General features: G+C 37.8%; 1 protein-coding gene across 2 annotated transcripts in view; it reads right to left on the reverse strand.

The window, feature by feature from the left end:
* Positions 1–21,163, reverse strand: part of LOC121424693 (disintegrin and metalloproteinase domain-containing protein 12-like) — a 109,450-nt gene that overhangs the window by 66,171 nt on the left and 22,116 nt on the right. For both annotated transcript variants that reach the window (XM_041620438.1, XM_041620439.1), the window contains exon 2: positions 20,628–20,743. In XM_041620438.1, the coding sequence (XP_041476372.1) occupies positions 20,628–20,743 (116 nt within the window). The remainder of the gene's footprint in view (positions 1–20,627; positions 20,744–21,163) is intronic.

Consider the following 21,163-nt stretch of genomic DNA (forward strand, 5'->3'; position numbering starts at 1 on the left):
AAAAGTTGTTCCATATTGGCCTTACGGTGAATAAGGCTTTACTGATTGTCAATTAGGTAGCTGGAGATGACTCACAACGTTAAAAAAATTTCAAAAATATGAAATAATAAAATATTTCCACTTTAAAATTTTCTCCTTAAGCTTGGCTCTATTGAGTGTGCAACTTACTTTGATATTAGAGAGAGATGCTTTATATCCATGTAAATTCAACTGAAATTACGCATTGGATATTCAATGAATCATGAATTTGGGGCAAGTATTGTTATTTATATCAAATGGCGACCACACTGGATTTGAAATTGGACTAAAAAGTGCATCAATCAAAATAGATCTTCACGCTATTGCATGTCACATTATTGTAAATTCAAACGCCAGAGCCTTTAATTCAGTCCGTTGCTCCAGTTCCATATAAGCAGTGAGGTAGACATAATGAATGATATAACGAAGTCAGACCATTCATATGCTTTAATTAAATTTCATGTTGATGTAAAAAATGGGGTCACACAGCAATCTTTTAAAGATGGAAGTCCCCTGAGCAAAAACGAACATGGAAATATGTTCCTGACGATGTGAAAGCTTGATTGAGGCTTGTCAGACATACCTGTGGCATAATGTATACAAATTGGATTCCATATATTGTAGTTTCATTACAAACAGGATAAATTACATTCCCAGGAAGGGAGCATACTTTGATTCATTTGGTAAATTATTGCTCATACTTTCTTGAAAATGCAAAAATAATCACATTAAAGTTGAATTAAGAAGACGATTCAAAATATTGAGATATTTACATTAATAGCAACCTTACAACCCACCAAACACTAAGAGGTGATTCAACCCCCCATTTTCTTTTTTCAAAATAGTGAATTTGAACGATTTATCCCTACTCATTTTCCTCGAGTTCGCTCCTGCAATGCCTACCGAGACGGGTGTTCTTTGACTGTGACGTCACCGGGGGTATCGTAGTAAACAAGGCAGTGCTGTTTTGTGTACTATGCACGTACGCCTTCATATTTACTTTTGTGTCAAAACTTCATTTTATCGCTATTGATTTTATGTGAACGATGTTGAAAGGAAGTAATAATTATCATAAGACATATTGTCAATAATATGACCCTACATTGTTAAAACTGTTCTTCTTTGTAGCAATTTTAGACGATTTTAATGCCTTGTTTTCGTTCCGGACTGTGTCCGTGGCGAAACAATTGAATAAACTGCAGTTGAAGTTGTATTTCGAGCCGGAGAACTTGCAAAAAGGAAATGATTAAAATTATATTTATGGCCATACTATTATTCCAAATATGTAAATTCCCTCATAATGATACCATAGACCCTAAAGGAATAATTTCAAGACGAATAATATGAAATTTGACCAAGATCTTCTCACCAGTCGATAACGTAGCAGACGTGTTATCATGATATATTTATCCGCGTGTGACGCGGCTCTTGCAAAAAACACAGTTGGTTGCGGAATTGCTTTGTGCCGACCGGCCACCCGCTCCGGCGCAGCTAGCTGTCGAGCTGCCGGACCGCATACATTTCATGCTGTCTTGAACTCACTTGCGAATTGCATTTGTATGTTTGACGGTGACCTCTAGCGTAATTAAATATACATGTAGAAAACAACTCGGGAGGCCGAGAAGAATAGTAAGTTGATTCAAGATTGTTCTGTGGAATGAGCCATGAGTGGAAATGATCCACAGGATATAAAAATGGAGTCAAAGACAAAAGGAAAGAAGAAAAAGACGTCAGGGGATTGCTGCATGGTCATGAACTGCGGTTCGACCATAGAGATATATATGGGGATGGTCTGGGGGTCGACATACCAGAACATTTCCCACTACAGTGCAGTACACTCAATGCCTGGGTGTACTTGAGTGTATTGTATATAGGCATGCAGCGCGCGCAGAGCTGAGCTAGCCGCCGGAATTACTTTCCAGCTACTCACTTGATGGAACATCGTGATAAAATAAATGAGAAATAGTGAAAATATCATTCAATAACTCACTGTTTTCAATCTTTCATCATGATTTAAGAGTTCATGATAGTTATTCATACTGTTCTTTATACAGGTAAAGTAAAGATTTGTACATATGATTCCTATTTGTTTGATTTGAGTTGCTTTGACAAAAAATTGTAAAATCATCTTTCACTCTCTGCATAGCATTTCTGTATTACACCAAGGCACCTCTTACACTAAATTCCCTCCGGTGACGTCACACTCAGAGTGATTTTTCTGTACACTCGTCTCTCGGGCTCTGACAGGTGGCTAATTTCATAGACTTTCAAAGCAAAATATCGAGAAGGCAGAAGATTTTTGTGACATGCTATTTGTTTGAACAACTGATATATACTTTATATTATGTGTGGAAACCATATTTATGGAAACTCACCCCCTTCTTAATTCAACTTTAATATAAGTTTTCAAGCATCGAGATGTACAGTATATCTCAGAGTCCTGAGAGAGATATGACTCAGACACACAGAATTTCACACCATGCCATCAAACAACCAATTCAGGGTGCGTTTATTCGACACTTTTTTACCCTAGAATCATGATTAGAATCATGATTCAAATCACGATTCTGCAGAATCACGATTGCGTTTAGTCGAAAGTGGAAATAAACGTCTTTCAAATCACAAACATGAAACACGGAAAAAGGGGCGTTTGGAAAGACGTTTCTGTAGAATCACGAACGAAAAGGGTCGTATAAACGATATCGTGATTTGAATCATGATTCTATGACGTCATTGTGTCGTGCTTCTTCCGGGTTCGACTCAAAGGCGCGCGCTGTGTTTCGTGCAGGTTAATTTTCGTGTAGCAGATTGCCAGTGTACTAGTACCGGTATATGCCAATTGTCATGTGCATTTAGGAATTATCATTCTGTGTATTGTACCCCGGGGTTGTACTGTAGCGTCATTTGTATATTTCACTCAGGGTGACCAGATTTCACAAAATGAAATACGGGACAATTGACAAACGAAGATCAACAAAGAAGCCCACACAAAGTGTGGGCTTCTGAGAATCCATAGTATAAGACTTTTGAAAAAAATATAAAGAATTAGAAGGGAAGGTGAACGAAAGAATGAAGGAGAGAAAGAAAAGAGATGATTGGGAAGGAAAGAAAATAAAGGAAAACAGAAAAAATAACAGAAAGTTAGAATAAAAGGATGAAAGAAATAATAAAAGAGATAAAAAAAGGTTTCCGTCATTCTTTGAAATGAATATAGAAAGAAAGAAAGGAAGGGAAGATTAATAAATGTCTCGCAAAATAAAGGAGACAATTAAAGGGGGAAGGTGAGAAAAAGAAGGAGGAAAGAAAGAATGAAGGAAATAAACATGTTTCCTTCATTCTTTGAAAGAAAGAAACAAAAGAAAGAAAATAAAAATAAGGGAAAAGAATAAGAAGGGAAAAATGAAGAAAGGAATAAAGAATGGAAGGGAAGAATGAAGGGGAAGAGAACGAAAAAATTGAAAATAATGGAAGGAGAGAAAGAACGAAAAGAAACAGGAGACGAAGAGAGAAGGAAGCCAAGGTAATTATAAAGAAAGAATGAAGGAAATAAAAAAGTATCTTGGATAAAGAAGGAAAGAAAGAAAAATGAACAGAGAGAGAGAGAGAGAGAAAAGAAAATGTCGAGGAAAGAAAGATAGGAAATAAAGATAGATGGAACAAAAAAGGGCAAGCAGAAAGGATATATATAAAATAAAGAAAAGGGAAAAGTTCAAACTTCAAGTAAACAAAAAATCCAATCATCTAATAAAAATCATACCTTTATTTGGTGTTTTTTTAAATGTATTTTTAAAATTTTAAACATAAAATGTTTTAGAAATGAATAAAATTTCAAAGTGAAACATATTGTCAAACTTAAAAATTAGATGAAACATCGCGGCATCGTGCACACCAAGACTCAAAACGAAAGCTGAAACAACTAGATCTATGAAAAGTCAATAACATTTTCCTCCGATTACATCTCCAAATCATTAAACTGAGAATCCATAGTATAATTATAAGAATTTCCCGCCGATTTTGTGATTATTTTGGTGGAAAAACTGTTTATCATGTGAGGTGTTTGCACCATTGAGAATTTGCTTCGATCCTCCATGCCTAGCTAGTAGCCTGCCACACACAGGCAGGAGGCCAGTTCGTTTGCAATGTATTAGGAAGAAATCATCGCAGAACTTGCAAAAATTTACAGTTATCGATTTAATTGTTGTCCCTGCTTCGTCAGCTGTTGGTTATTTAATGAAAATTCGTAACTTTTAAATGTATTAACTACATTAACTACATTTTGTTCAATATTCTGAAATACGGGACAATCCCGGGAAATATGGGACGTCTGGTCACCCTGATTTCACTGTTTTCATCAATAATTTCTTCAAGTTCCAAAGGCACAAATTGGACTGACGACGAACTCAGGGCTCTGCTTGTGCTTTGGGCTCAGCCTGAAGCACAAGCATCCCTTACCGGGATTCACAGAAATATAAGACGATCTACGAGTCCCTTTCAGCGGCGCTTGCAAGGGAGGGATTTCAACGGAGATGTGGCACCGCCTGTCGGGACAAAATTAACAGAATTCGTGCCCAGTACTACGGCTACCGAACACCATTTTTGATGAACCGACAAGATTGAATACAAGTAAACAAAAACAATACACGGAATTCTGGAAGTATAAGATTTATTTTTCGGAAGCCGAGTTGCACTTGCACAAACGATCGCGCGTTAGCTCCGGTGGCAGCAAAAATCTAGCAGCCGACGTGAAGTTAGAAACACGCGCGAAAATGTTGACCTATACTTCCTGGGTCAAACTGCGCACTGTGATGCGCACTGGATCGGCCCGAATTCAGGGAGAAACAGCGTTAGAAAGATGGTCGTATAAACGCTGATTCTGTCGGATCGTGATTCATGTTGCTGTTTTGAATCATGATTCAAATCGTGATTCCAATCATGATTCTGGGTTGAGGTCGCATAAACGCAGCCTCAGACTACGTCATGCAATTCTCGGATGAATCGAGACAAGATAAAGCTCCAACCCAGGTCAAATAAACCTGGCTGATACTACCGGAAGGAAGAACCATTTGTAGAAATAAATAGACAAGCGGCATAACAGTCCTTACTGCCAGGAATGAATTAGATAGAGTGAAGTGTTAGCTCCTCTATGATGGAGATAACAACTACAATTTACAGCTTCTCTGATTGTTTACAGCAGAGTGTATAGACGGGAGATATTTCACTGGGTTATATGAGGAATCAACCTGTAAATAATTTTGATGCCAAATTCAATTCCGAAACAATAAGTACTGACTTTATTTCCAAATCCATTTTGCTGAAATATATCATAAAAGTAGAACTAGAACACTGCACTATAACTATGGCCCCCAAATTTGTTAAAAGACAAAATAAACAATCAAGAAATATCCTTTTTTGAGTGCCAAGAGTCCTTCACACATCATTAAAATGAAACACTTTGTGCCAGACAGAACTTTTCACTCGTACACAATAAAATCAATTGTAATTAATGACATCTGGTTAATAACCTGTAATAACCTGTGCTTGTTAACTAAGACTCGTTACTACCAGTGAGGAGAGACATAACAGATCTAGCACTAATTGATCACTTGTAGAAGTTCACCTCACTTATTGGCCCGTTTGCACAAAAAGTTACAATTAAGGTAACTTTGTCAATCGATTGGTAACGCTTGTGGTATCCTTGGTTTTGATTGGAGGTTGAGCATCACTGACATGGTAGTTAACATTGAAGATAAAGTTACTATAAAAGTAACTTCTAACCTATTAACTATACAGTGTTAACTATTTTGAAAATGTTAACTTGTATGTGATCCTTGATTTGGATTGGCTGTTGGGCATTACTACTACTACGTACATGTAGTAACTAGCATCGGAAGGCATAGTTATCATTATAGCAATGGGGCCCGTACCTTTTCTGAAAACCAATCATCAGAAGTTATCAGTGTTGCTCAACTCAAACATGAAATGCAATAATAAAGTCAATCAGACAGATAAGTGTATATTTATCAGACTTTGTGATATTTGCTTTAAATAAGAAACCCTATTAAAAATGTGTTTGAATGAAAGAAAGGCACAAGTTTTCATCAGCAGTTCAAACTTCAAAAACCTAAGATTCACACTTTGGGATAGCATGATGAGACCACACATACACCAGCAATCCAGCATCCTTCGTTTTTGACGTAAACGTGCTTGTGTCACATGACCTCATGATGGCAACCATCATAAACAAACATCTCACCATGACAAATGTGGCCGAAGCTAATTAGCCAAGATGGCCACCATTCATCTTACATACTCCTTCATGTAAACAGCAACAAAAGTGTCCTTTTTTCCTCTCGTTATGTCAATCCTCAAATTGGCAGCAGACCAATTAGTGATGCCGTATGTCAATCAGATAACCCAAATCTCTAATTGGTACTTCCACTAGATACGTGCAGCCTTTAAATGGAAGATGGGTCTTTAATCTTCATGATATCAATATATCTTATTCCAGTAGACATGCACGGTCAAGTCCAGATACATACAGGGCCTATAGCCCAAAGAATTTATATTGGATTACAGTAATCCCACTACTACTGTCTCCTGTCTACAGGGAATTGTACATGTATCTTGAAACAAATAGTGATTTTCACTAACTAATTTGCTCAGAGCCAATCAGATGCAAGGATTTGGTAGCTTGTAACAATAGTCTATGATAAATCACTATTTGTTTTAATGCAATGATCCCCATATTTTGAAGGACAATGAACAATTTAATCTTATTCTACACAGTAAAAGACCTATCAATATCCTTTAAAACTAGCAAGGTCAATTATGGTTTTAATACTTTTTGAAAGAGATAATTCAAATCTCTCTTGTATTAAATTACAGTTTTGATACATGCAGATGTACGACTGACCTATTTTATTTAATCTCAGTCTTTTACTTTGAAATCAATACCAGAAATTCCAGCAGACATGGTCAATTAAGAGTTAATACTCTTTGAGGTTTAATCGTTATCATTTCTAAATGCACAACAATGCCAGTGGTTTTGTTACTCTACATGTATGACTCACAACCAGTTATCTCGATCATATTGCACTTTATCTCAATGAATGAGATAATAACACATGCATCAGAAGAAATTTGCTTTTATGCTGGCTTGAATACCAGTTACTTTCAATTATTTTTAAATTTTAGTTGGTCTAAAGGCGTTATATGTTGAATTAGTTTAGGTGAAAATCGCAGCATTCGTGTGCAAAGTGTAAACACCACTTTTGTAAAGCGCATGTACTGTACACTTGATTCTCTTTACAAATACTTTTTCAATGTTTAATTGTGATATTAACCTCGCAATAACGAGCAAAGTGTGAGACAATTTCCAATGGGACTCTGCAATGAGTTTTGTACCTGTTCCATTTGCTTCTCTGTATACTGTTATAAGAGACATTACATACTAGCATAGCATAACATATTGGGCAATGGGTCAGAATGCCACCAGACACTCATTGATAAGAAAACAACTAATGGGAGGGGCTACTCATTGGAGTCTTGGTGCATCAGAGTTACGTGCAATGCTTACATTTTGCATATTACACAGCATTAGATTCATACAAGTAAAGACAAAAGCTGCGGCCTCTTCCTAGATTACAGGCTAGGTTAAGATTGGAAGGCCAGAGTTTGATCCAGTTGGTCTTGGAACAATTGATGATGAATGCACAGGAAGGAAGCCAACAAGGCCTGGTAATTCCAGGAGTATAGTAATGTGAGATAAAACAATCTCACCTCCAGTCATACCAATAAAAGTGACTCCAGACCGATGAGAGCGATAACGCTATTTTCAATGGCATGCCATCAGTCAGTTTGGATCCAGTTCTGTAGGTGGGACTGTAGATGTAAAGGGGGAATCAAGTCTGAAAAGAGTGTGTTTGGACAGAAACTAAGGAGATGTAAGAAATTATTGGTTGCTGAAATACGAGCAACTTGCAATTAAAAATCCAGATGGAGAATTTCCAATAGAAACTAAAATTTGGAAAGAAACAAAAAACAAGTAATAAATTATCGGTTGGTAAATTTCAGAAACTAGTGATGATAAATCTGGTAAGTATGAACAAGAAAAAACACCATTATCACTTATTATTATTATTATCTGTGCATAAAATGATGGTTAGACCTATACTCTTCTTGTTTTAGAGATCAGAGATGGAATAATTGTTTCTACAAGGGCTGTACATGTAATGCGCATTTTACATTTTATTTACTTGGACTTTAAATTGGGGCACATAAACTCCACTCCTCCGGAACAGAGTAGGTCCATGTTCAGGACTACTCAAGTAGAATCGCCATTTCAGTTACACACTGAGAAAAGTACACAATCATGAGGCTGAATGCTGCAGTATAATCCTCCTGTATATACATGTAGGCCTATATCAAGGAGTCACATTAAGGTCATTACCAGGGCTTATTAAAAACAAAAGAAATATGAGTGGACTGTTTATGAACCCGGTGTCCTTGAATGCTTCTGCCATTGATTCGTTGACTCTGCAGCAAAGTTCAAGTGCCTTCCATACTTCTACTCTCATCAAGAAACCATGAATATATCATTCAAGCATTCTATTTATTGCTCCCCAGACAGACACCCTTTACTGCTGAAATGGCTGAGTTCCACAACATTTGCTCCTGCAAGGCTGCAACACTTGCTCTCGTAGAAATCCCACACATTAATATCTCAGTAGGTGGTTTCAGACCGCCTCGAAGTTCGCCAGTTCCAGGTATTCTCTGATCGGGAAATTTACCCCGATCAGAAAATACCAGGTATTTTGGTAATGTGAAAGCAAACTACGCGTAATTTCCCCGAAAGAAAATACCCGCTAAATAGTAGGTACTTGGCGAAATTACGAGAACTTTCGTGGGGATTTTTCCAAGGTCGCAGGTATTTTGGCGATGTGAAAGCAAATTACGGGAACTTTTATCCCAGCGTGTCGTTGGGCGCGGCGGTGTGGGTGGCTGCTGGGCAAGTGATTTTGAATCTCCCGCCTTGCCTGCTTATCAGACCACACTGCGCATGCTCGTAACTTCGGGAACTTATCCCGAAGGATGTGTTTCGGGGCGGTGTGAATGCAGGAATAATTAACAGGTATTTTTTAGCCTTAAAAAGTTCTCGTAATTTAACGGGGATTCTTGTGATCGAGGCGGTTTGAAACCGCCTAGTCATATTTGCTCAATGGCAGCCCTGTGGCAAGTCAAAACAGCTGTTTTATTCATTTTTATTCAAACCACTTATATTATGTACAAAAAATGTTAAACCTGCCGTTTTCGACTTGCCACCGTACAGCAGATTTAACTGAGGTATTAGCTAAGTATATGACCTAAATGTAATCATAGTCCACGCATCATTTCGCACAGAAAAAAACCTATCACAACCCTAATCCTGTACCTTCAGAGAAATAAGTGGAGGAGCAATTGTCGCAGGAGCAAATGTTGCAATTTCACTGAAACGATGCACATTGCATCCTCTGTGTGGGCCTGGGCAGTGCAGCTCATCAGTTATCTTCACCGAGTAAAAGTGTTCAGAGCCCATCAAATGCGACGATTTCAGTAGCTTAAAACAATCTTCAATGAAAATCTCCATTTTGTTTCATGAAATGCTACCCTGGCATGCCACATAAAAGGATCGAACCAGAGGGTCCTCGATCAGGGAATTTAGGAGTTTATTCTGTTTAAAAAATAAAACATGTTGACCTACAAGGGAGTTTCATGAAACAAAATAGACACTAACTCGTTCTGAGCCAATGATATGCAAGAATTTCAGTAGCATACAACAGCTGACGGTGAAATTCATTGACTATCTATTTCATCTCATATTCCCATGGTATTTCATCCATGATGGACCATGTACCTTGTAGCACATGTATGTTTTTACACATGAGGACAAACAAACTGACCTATTTTGCATTGCAGCTGCAGCTTCTTCACCATGTAAACATTTGAAGAAGACTTCAAGGGAATGCATCCTGCTTCAATCTCAGGCCTGACCATTAGAGAGGAAACCCAATCATTGGATGCTTTCCTACCCATCCAAATGAAAAATACCTATAAATAACAAGAGCTCCTGCAGGATCAGGAACAAAATTGTCCGATATGTTATCTGAGAGTTACCACAGCAACAGTGCTTCTCAGCCAATCAAAAATAAGAAGAAATGTCAGATCTGACATCTTGTCGGACAAAAATACACGTACCTGATAATGTATTGCATTTGCTCCCAACCAGAAGGGTATAAAAGCACCCAATAGGTGTTCTCATCAATGATCCATCCTACCATTCCCTCCTTTCATCTCAATCTGTTTCCAAAACACTTGAGAATAGAACCTAACATCACAAACCCTGTTCATATGGACTTCATTAACACAGCAGACTTCACCAGCCAAAGCGACACAATATGGACTTGAGTTTTAATCAACACGTATTTTACCCTACAATCATGGTTTAATCAATTTCTTGTCGGTTGTAGAAACAAGTCCTCTCTACTGTATCCTTTACAATGCATACACGAAACTGTGAAAAAAATGCCTTTGAAAGACACCCCCCCCTCCTAAAAAACCCCATTAATTCAAAGGTTAATCTAAATATTAACCCTATACTACATGATGTCGCTGATTTAATAGTGAATGGGGTCATTGGTTATCTACCACAGATATGAAATAACTACAACTGTATCATTTCAAACTTACATTAATCTTATTTTCAGGGGTGTTTATCGACTTCACTAGCTTGTGGCTAGTGCGATCAAATGTAACTACCTTGGAATCAATAGCAAAATTACAAATTAAGTGTTTGTTTCTAAAGCACTACGACTTATTTTGAACAACCCTTCACTCACTGTAAAAGTACACCTAATCATTGATTTTCTGCTGTTATTTCACCTTAATTCTACAACTGAATGTACCCATGCATTGGAGCACCAATATCAAATAATCAAAGTTTGCCCGTCTCGAATACTGATGATAATGTGATACAGAACTGGTATAGAACAGTTTAGGTACACCTGCTGGTACTGAAATGACAAGTTCGTAGAAAGCTAGTTCAGTTAGTTAGATGGGAGTCATTTTTACGTGTCATAAATATTCCCTCTACTGTACATGTATCTTGTTGAAACCTGATCCATTATTAATAAGGGGCTTTAGATTGTCTGCGACTGCAACGTATTCCTAGTTCACCGGAAGTGGTGACACCGCTCGTTCAGTATCACGTTCGTACATTGATGAAAACAGTTTTGATTTAAGTCGACGTACCCGTACCACGCCACAGCATATACCAGCGTGATAGCGAGCGGGCCGTGGGCCGATGCTTGGCCGGAGAATCAGGCGTAGCATCACGCTACGAACCAGTGGGGCGACTGTGGGTGCACTATTTGCACTCTTGCGCAAAAAGCCGAAAAAACACGGTTGTTTGGAAATAAAACATCAATTACCTATCGGATATGTAGTGTCTGAAAACAGGACACACTAAATGTAATGGAAAAGCTGGTAACAAGCAGTAATTTGCAGTTTACCAGCCCTGCGGAATCAACCAAACTCGAGTGTTGATGCGGCTTCATTCATTTTTGCCAAGCTGGGATGACGTCATCATGTACGAACTAGCGCTCGTTCGAGCACTATGACACCGAACGTCAAAACCCTCAAATACGAGTCACAGATTTGGTCAGTGAACGAGAAGGCTCGTCACAGATTACTTCGCGCATGCGCAGTGCTCCCAAAATTCCTTAATCTCGTACGTCCACATGGCACGTCACAGAAAACTAAAGCCCCGTAATATTCTGGTAAAACTGGTACATATGGACGTTTAGTAAGGTGCCCTATTTCATTTAAGTGACAACAGGGACCTGGGAAGCGGGGGTGCTGGGGGTGCTGAAGCACCCCCATAAATTTTCCTGGGGGTGCTGCGTGTATTATTTCCCATAGGCAGCACCCCCACGAAATCAGGTTCCCTTTGTGTTTTTTTCATTTATGTTATGATGTACATAATTATCACATCCGACAATTGCAAATTATTTACATAGTCTTTCACATACTCCAATAACATCCCTTCTATGACGCGATTCAATCACGCTCGGCACTCCGATACAGACGTAGTGGCGCGCGATACGTGATATCCATAGTTTACACACTACTCGATAGCAGGGAGGGACATAGGTGTGGCTGACTTGAAACTTCTAAGTGAGGACATGCGCTCGACCGCCCGTGTTTTGTATTAACAATTACAAGTCAGACAATAGAAATCAAATTTCAGTCTTTTTCGCCCTGCCCATGGCGCTGGGAAGCGGGGGTGCTGGGGGTGAAGCACCAAAATTTTGGGGATTCTGCATGTGTTATTTTCCATAGGCAGCACCTCCTGGAAATCTAGTGGTAATTTGATAAATGACAGAAATGTAATGAAAATGAACCACGTTTTGTAGAACCCACCCCCCCCCCTTCAGAATTATCCGACACAAAGCTTAAATAGTGCTTAAATTCATCCTTTTTCAGATCGGAATAATAAATATTTTCTGCTCGCGCTTCGCGCTCGCATTATTGATTTTTATAATAAAAAATGTATTTACACTGCCCAGATACTAAGTCTAACTTTAAACACACACACGCATGTTTTATACGCAGCTTGTTTGGGGCTACTCTGGGCTGAAAATATTTATATCAAATAAAATTTTATGAAAATCTAATTTAAGTTATATAATTCTAAAGTTTAGCAATATTTTATGAAAATGGTGATATGCATGTTGTCATGAATATTTAATAGGTGGGTTGACATGTGCGGAAATCTGTCCACAAAGATAAGGGGACCAGGGCCTGGAAAATATGACAAGCAAAAAAAAAAGAAAAAAAAAAGTTTTTCACCCAAAATGTAAGATCACTTAGTCCAAAAGGTGTTATTTCGATTGTGAAGTAATGTATTTTTGGTAGGGGGGCACGTCCCCCTGTCCCCTCTGGGATTTCTGCCTATGTGGGTTGAACATGTCACATCCCCACTATCATGTTTCTTGTGTTGTGAAAAAAAAAATCGTTTCATTTTTCATACCAGTGTGAATGATATCTCTCCCATATAATGAGTTGCAGAAAAGAATATCTAATAGACTAAATCAGTTGTCAATTCAACTGTTTTTGGTTCTTGAAGGGAAAATATTAAAAAAAAAAATACAAAAGAACAAGTGGGGATATGACATCATCAGTTTGCTTGTTGAATATTAATGAAGACATGTTTAAAACTGTTTCACCGGAGTAATGCTAATCTTTAAAATGCAATAATTTTTATATTCTTTGTCAGATTTTGATCAAATCTTTATTCTTATTATCATCTGATTTTTCTTTATCTGGTCAAATATCAAAAATGTTCTGCTCGCGCTTCACGCTCACATTATTACCCATCATTTTCTTGATTTACAAAACATAAATAGAATGTCCCAATTATAGGTCTGAAATCTCAATTTTGTTTCCGCTCGCGCTTCGCGCTCGCATCAATTGTATAGTTATATACCTATTCTGTTCATGATTAGAAAAGTGCTTAAGATGTCCTGTTTTTAGGTCTGAAATCTCATTTTTATTTCAGCTCGCGCTTCACGCTTGCATCAATTGTATTATTATATACCTATCCTCTTCATTATTAGAAAAGTGCTTAGAATGTCTCATTTTTTTTTGTTGAAATCTCAATTTTGTTTCCGCTCGCGCTTCGCACTCGCATCAATTTTAAAGTTGTATACCTATCCTCTTCATTATTAGAAAAGTGCTTTGAATGTTTTTTTTTTTATCTGAAATCTCAATTTTGTTTCCGCTCGCGCAATTGTATAGTTATATACCTATCCTGTTCATAATTTAAAAAGTGCTTAAGATGTCCCGTTTTTAGGTCTGATATCTCATTTTTATTTCCGCTCGCGCTTTGCGCTCGCATCAATTGTATAGTTATATACTTATCCTCTTCATTATGAGAAAAGTGCTTAGAATGTCCAGTATTTAGATCTGAATGTCAAAATTTTCAGCTCGCGCTTCGCGCTCACATCAATTGTATAGTTATATACCTACCCTGTTCGTAATTTAAAAAGTGCTTAAGATGTCCCGTATTTAGGTCTGAAATCTCATTTTTATTTCCGCTCGCGCTTCGCGCTCGCATCAATTGTATAGTTATATACTTATCCTCTTCATTATTAGAAAAGTGCTTAGAATGTCCAGTATTTAGGTCTGAATGTCAAAATTTCAGCTCGCGCTTCGCGCTTGCATTATTTGGTTGTTGATATATGTATCGTCTTAATGGGTAACTGCAAACAGTCCTTATACCACTTTCCTTTCTATCAGAACGTATACAAAATATATCTGCTCGCACTGATCACTTTCGCAGTTATTATTTGTTACATATGCATGTTGTTTAGGACCACAAACATTGCTCAAAATGTTCAATTTGTTCAGGACAAAATACATGAATCCCCCCCCCAAAAAAAAAAATAGCTTGCGCTCCGCGCTCTAATTATATATCTATGTTCTTTTATAAAAAAAAAGCTAAGAAGTGACTGTCATTTATATGTATGTACATATATATGGGGGGGGGGGGGGCTGGGTGTGTGTGGTGTCCTTAGAGGTGTGTGTGTAATTATGGAAAACTCAATTGTGTTCCATCCTCCCCCCCCCCTCCACCTTTGAGGAGAGATTTCAGCACCCCCACTGAAAAAATCGTTCCCAGGTCCCTAAGTGACAATGGCCAAACTCTGATAAATTCAAACTGTGGTCTCATTAAGTGGTGGTTATATAGATAGCCATTTGCAACATTAATGTACTATAAAAGTTCAGGTTCAATTAATCAGTTAATGCTTGAAACTCAAGTTATGCATAATTTCTGGGAATGGTCGTAATAAAAATGATTTTTCACACTCTTAAACTACAAGGAAAAGGAGGGTTTATAATCATTTGGTCTAATTCCAATTGCCAACTCGTCTCCTGTCATTTGGTCTACCATCAGGTTTTCCAATATCCACATGGTCTAATTGTGGGTGCTGTCTACTAGACCAACTGGTTATGAGACAAAATGGTCTTAGACCAACTGGTAATTAGACCAAGTGATGATTAGACAAAATGTTTATTGGACCAAATGGTTGTAAGACAAAATATTGATGGATGGAATGGCATTAGACTAAATGAAGGTAGACCATGTGGTGAGTGGACGAATTGACAATTTACCAGAAAAGATCACAGTAAACATAAGTAGCATACACTGTAGTATTAATAAAACATAATTATGATAGTTTTGGCTTCCCATAATGTAAGCAATTTAAGCATGAAGTTTCAGAAAACAGGCAAATGAATATTTCAACACGTAGGCCTACCGTGTAGTTGTTGGTCGTTATTGGAATGCATTTCAATAAGATTATTGAACTTTGCCTCTTTTACCTTTCAGTCTATAAAATTAGAACATGGGAAGTATCACTTGACCACCGGATTAGCACATACATGTAACCTTCCTGAAGAAATTACAGAAGCATTCCACTGGATTTCCGCCAAGGGGGTAATTACTGGAACATGCTAGGTTCTTGAAAGGAAAATGTGAATGTCCTGCTGATTTGCATTGGACAGCTTTCAAATCTAAGCTCATGGGCATTCTTTTTTTTCTGAATACAAAAGTGCACTTGACATCAATCATCCTTGATTTTGATATTCATTTGAGGTCATTCTCTTATTTCATTCAATTTAAAGGCAAGAACAATCAGCAATATCTTACAAAACCTCCTGGTACTTTGCAAGTGTCAAATTGCAAGGTTTGTCGCATTCTGTATGATGAGCTGATTTTTAATTCAATCATACTTGTACAGTATTTCTTGATATCAATGCGTTCTATACAAAACAAGTAATCAAATTCTTTTAATTCTTAATATCAAGAAATGTGACGAAATGTGAAAACAGCTTACTATATCACCATTATGCTGGCTAAACAGAAGTGACAAGGCAGTGCTGCACCATCCCGAGTTTGCTTAATCTCGAGATTTTAGCCCGATTAGCCCACTTCACAATTAATCTCGAGATTCAAGAAACCCCGTCTCCACCATCGCAAGAAGAGCGATTCCTGCTCGAGCGAGGCATCAATTCATTATGGTCTGACGCCGTGAATAAATAATCCTGAGTGCATCTGCACCTACGAATTAGTGCGATAATTCGTAAAATAGCATGCTATTTTGCAAATAATCCCAAGTTGACTTGGGATTGCAATCTCGAGATTAATCCTACGAACTAGCGTGATAATTGAGTCTCCATTGCAAATATTCTCGAGATTGTTCAGATCGGGATAATTTGTCGGATCAGAAATAGCGTGCTAATTTGAAAACTTGGGATGGTGCAGACGGTCCTACAGACATCCCTTCACACAAAAAAAACATTAAAGGGTTTATCCCACACATGTTCCCTGGAAGTCAGAGGAGTGCCTAGGAGCTTTGAAGGAACTAGGTGAAGGTAGTTTAAAAGGGGCTTGTAATTGATTGGACTTACCCTACATTCCTGAGTAATAAATCATATTTAAGATATCAGATCATTTCAGATAAAACTGTAAAGAGGCTTTCTGGCCAAGAAAAGGGAATCTAATTTACTCCAATAAGCAGAATGCCCTTAACTACATTCAATAAAGATTGTAAAGTACCTTTATATTTTGCACAAGATTGGGCTAAGCCTAGGCCTACATCTTAGAAGCACACATATTTCTCAGTTTCAGTAAAAAAATAAGAAATATAACACAGAATGATGAAATTTATATATCACACAACAATGTGCTGAAAATCAATTATTTTAGTCGAATTTTCAATCCAACTAGCAGAAAACATAATATCCAATGACCACCACAATTTTGTAATATTGGCATGTATGACTCCCTTTACTGACCCTTTACCGAAGCTTTAGACAGGCTGAAATATCAATATCATTTAACCTTGACACTGACATAGTTTTAAAAGCTTCCTATTCAATAGTGTACAATGTATTGACAATGCACTTTTGTAAGAGAAATATCATTGCACTAGAAGCATTAACACCAGCCCATTGAAAAAAATATGGTATTTTCAGATTTGAGAATTTTGTGCCAATCAAAACACTAAAAGTTCAGTTACTTTGTTAGTTCAGGAAGGTGAGATACTTCCCAGGCTAATGTGGAAGGAAATGTCCTATAATATTTTTACATCCCCAGAAGAAAATGCCTGAAAATAATCTCATAGATTTTTCAAAGGTTCTGATGATATAGCCAAATGGTGAAGGCAAATTTTGAGAACATGTGAGAAAAAAGAATGTTTGATTATTCCTATCCTTTGAATTGGAATTGCTGAGTCTTGTTGCAGCCTCATGACTAAAAGAACTTTTTTTTCTGGTTCAGAAAAGTGATGAATTATAAGTAAATCATCTGGTATTTGGAGGTCTGAACAATTTTCTGAAAATTTTTATGATCCAGCTAGTGTGAAAGTATTGAAATATAGTGTACCTGCACTGCCATGGTGTCAGGAGATTCTTGGAAATTTCACAAGAATATTTCCACCAAGCATGCCAGGAATGTCTCAAGAAGAAGTCAAAGACCCGTGACTTCCTCACTTTCACTTTCTTTCTCCAAGGAGCTGTTTAAAGGGGAAGTTCACCCTGAAGAAAACTTTCTTGTAAAAATAGCAGAAAAAATAGTAAAAAATATTGGTGAAGGTTTGAGGAAAATCCGTTAAAGAGTAAGAAAGTTATTAGAGTTCAAAGTTTTGGATTTGTGACGTCATAAACGAGCAGCTGTCCCATGTGTTATGTAATATAAAATGCATAAATTTCAAATTTTGTATGGTTCCTGATGACTTAGTTTTGTTTTCTTTTCATGATCGGGTGTGAAACGATTTTTCTATTGATATACAAAAGTTACAGTGAAAACCATTTCCAATTTTCTGAGAAAATGACATTTCATTGATTTTTTACCATTCGCTATGTAGGAATGCTGCTCGCATATGACGTCACAAATCAAATAATTGAAATTCTAATAATTTTTTAATTATTTGATGAATTTTCCCCAAACCTTCGGCAATATTTTTCATTAAATTTTCTGCTATTTTTACAATAAACTTTTTGTCAGGGTGAACTTCCCCTTTAAAGCTCCTTCCTTTCTCTTTTAACACACACCTCCTGATGTATAGTCTGCTGTGCAAACCCTTCACTCCAGTTAAGGGGTCTGAATTCAAAGTCTACAATGACTCATATACTTGAAATAGCAAGTTTTATATGTTCTAGTCTTTGTGTGAAGTCCCACTAATTGATAAAAGTTTTAATTGGGGTCTGTGCCTGTAGACTACCTGACATAGCTACAATGTACATCCAAAGTCTTGACTTCTTGAATGCCTTTCATAGGTTTAAGGGTGCAGACTGTTTGGAAACTAGTCCTATTTCTATTTTTTGAAAGGGAGAGGACCACAGTAGTCCAGATCCAAGTCCAGACTATTCAAGTGCTGCTATTAGGACTCATTCTGCATTTCACTATAGCATACTTGCCATCTTTAGAAGAAAAAAAAGAGGAATCAATTTTTCACGCAGAGTAACGAGCGTGTGACATTTTGCGCGGGAAGGGTGTGGGGGTACCCCCCTGCCACGGTTAGAAATTTTGGGAATTTTAGAACATGAAATGGAGGGCTTTCCTTCACTTTTAAAGTGCCTTTTACCTGTCCACAAAGAAGAAAAATATCTTAATTTTGTCCCAAAGTAATGAAATATGAAACAGGAAAATCAACAGGAAAACCAACAAGATTCATTTCATGAAATTGTACCATATTTTTTACTTCAAAAACATGTATTTCCATTACAATAATAACTGGATATTTCTCAGAATACTCCTTGTATTTCTAAATAATTTTTGGCTTTCACGAAAACAGACTAACAGTCTAAATGCATATGTAATGCCATGGTCACATTTGTTCTACGACGGCTGTAAGGCGAGTCGAAAACAGCCGTTTTAACATTTTTTGTCCAACTACATATAGGTGGTTTGAATCAAAATTGATAAAACGGCTGTTTTCGACTCGCCGTACGGCCGCCATAGAACAAATGTGACCATGGTATCACTTACACATGAACTTATGCAATTGCAAATGCACCGGTACGGTACTCACTAACCCAGGGAGCTCCGACCCGCGAAGTGGGCGGGCCGCGACTGGGCTAGGTACCATTACTCAGTCACTGCCCACTGCACTGTCTGTATAACGATCGGAATTGTCACAACTCACATTCACAATCCAAACGACGCATTGGGGAGTAGCCCGCATTGGCGACGGTATCCAGTTTCCACACACTAAATTTGTAATTTTGGCTTCAAAATTTCACGGAATCCGACGATCATTGAGCTGGATCTTACGTTTGAACACGTACATGTATGCACTTGCAGCACGGTAACCCACGGAACTCCGGCCCGTCGGTAACCCAGCACAGGCCGAAGCTCCCTGGGTTAGCAGCGAGGTATACTCGCGCTCGCGACGTCGCAGCATGCATTGTAATTGCACGTGTTGTCGCTCTAGCTGTGTTTGCACGCGCTTCTGCAATGTGTGCGCCATGTCAGATAGGCAAAGTGAAAAACTACGTACAAGAGTGTGTTCAGTTAGTGGAAAAATAATGCTATTTGGGATATCGCGATATCCAGGTGTCCGCAAGCTTCAGATTGGTCTAACCTTCGCTCCAGCCGTTTTTTCAATATCATCAATGTAAAAATTAATGAAAATCGGAATTATGGAGTTGATATTCGTAATGCGGAATTGGCAATAAAAAATCGGGATGATTCCGCCAAAATCGGAATGGTTGGCAAGTATGCTATAGGCATACCCGATCCATCTTTAAATACACGAATGGGAGTCTCAAATAGCTGGGTCTCTGCCCACAAACTTTCATGTTTGCCACAGCACTGCACTGCGTGCACAAAGATTTTACCAAACATCAAGATCACATCTCGCCCAGTTACCGTGGTAATAATACGGGCAGTTTTGTTGCTGCGATTGTAAAAATAGTACAAATTATTTCCGAATTTATGAACAAAATTTTTAGTGTGGGGTCTGTACTCTTGTGATCTCGACTATTTGGGGTAAATTCCTGAATGTAGATATTACTTTTAACTCACTGGAGTATCAGGCTCATGGTATTTGTTGAGGAATTTCATTATTGATTGCTACATTTCCAGTTTCATTGCGATACAATAGGCCTGTAAATGTATCTGAATGACAGAGGATCAATTCAAGTGTTTTGCTTTAGTGCAATATAATCCTTTCTCTTTGGAAAAAAAATATAGGCATAAAGTACCAGGCCTGTAAAGAACGAAATAGAAAATCAATATAATTTCTTGATTCATTCAGGAAATGAAAAGGTTTGTATGATATTAAAAAAATAATTAAAGCTGGCCTTTTCATACTACTTCCTATATAATTATATTCTAATTATTACCACAGCATAAACTCTGATCTCCCTCAAAGACAACCATGCACTCTTGATTTAAGTACTCCCCATTTTAATCGATCGCCAGCACATGCAGTATTTAATAGCGATCAACCACTGCACTTAGTCATGCCCCTAAATGAAACGGAGATGAGGAATCTCTATGGTACCTGAGTAATTGTATGGGCTTGCCTTCGCTCCCTGCCAGCTAAACGATACGGTGTGACGATGTCGTAGTTCAATAATGTCCCCAGTTGTTCCTCTTGTCCTCCTGGTAGCCTGTAACCTGTAGAAAAGGAGAAAGAAAAGAAAGGAAAAGGGGGTTGATGAGATGGGGAAACTTGTAAATAAGAAGAGATTGCTGAGAGATATGAGAGGCAATGATCGGATTAAGGCCTGGGGAACGTTCTAGGGAGCATTCTCAAGAGCGTTGTTGCAGGTCATGCCACTGTGAAGTCTGAACTCAACTCCACATGATCATGCAATGGGGAGAAAATGCCCAAATCGAATAAAAAGAAAGCTATAGTTGTATAAAAATTTGGTGAATAACTTGTAAATTAATATATTGCGACATTCATCTTCCTGATGTGATTACAATAAAGCAGCAGTTCCTACATGAATAATGCATGATAGTCTAATGAATAATGCATGATAGTCTAGTTGTTCTGACTCTCATCTTTCCAACAGGTTGTGGGTTAGAATACCA

Source organism: Lytechinus variegatus, chromosome 12 (assembly GCF_018143015.1).
Source record: "Lytechinus variegatus isolate NC3 chromosome 12, Lvar_3.0, whole genome shotgun sequence".
In the NCBI taxonomy this organism is placed as follows: Eukaryota; Metazoa; Echinodermata; class Echinoidea; order Temnopleuroida; family Toxopneustidae; genus Lytechinus; species Lytechinus variegatus.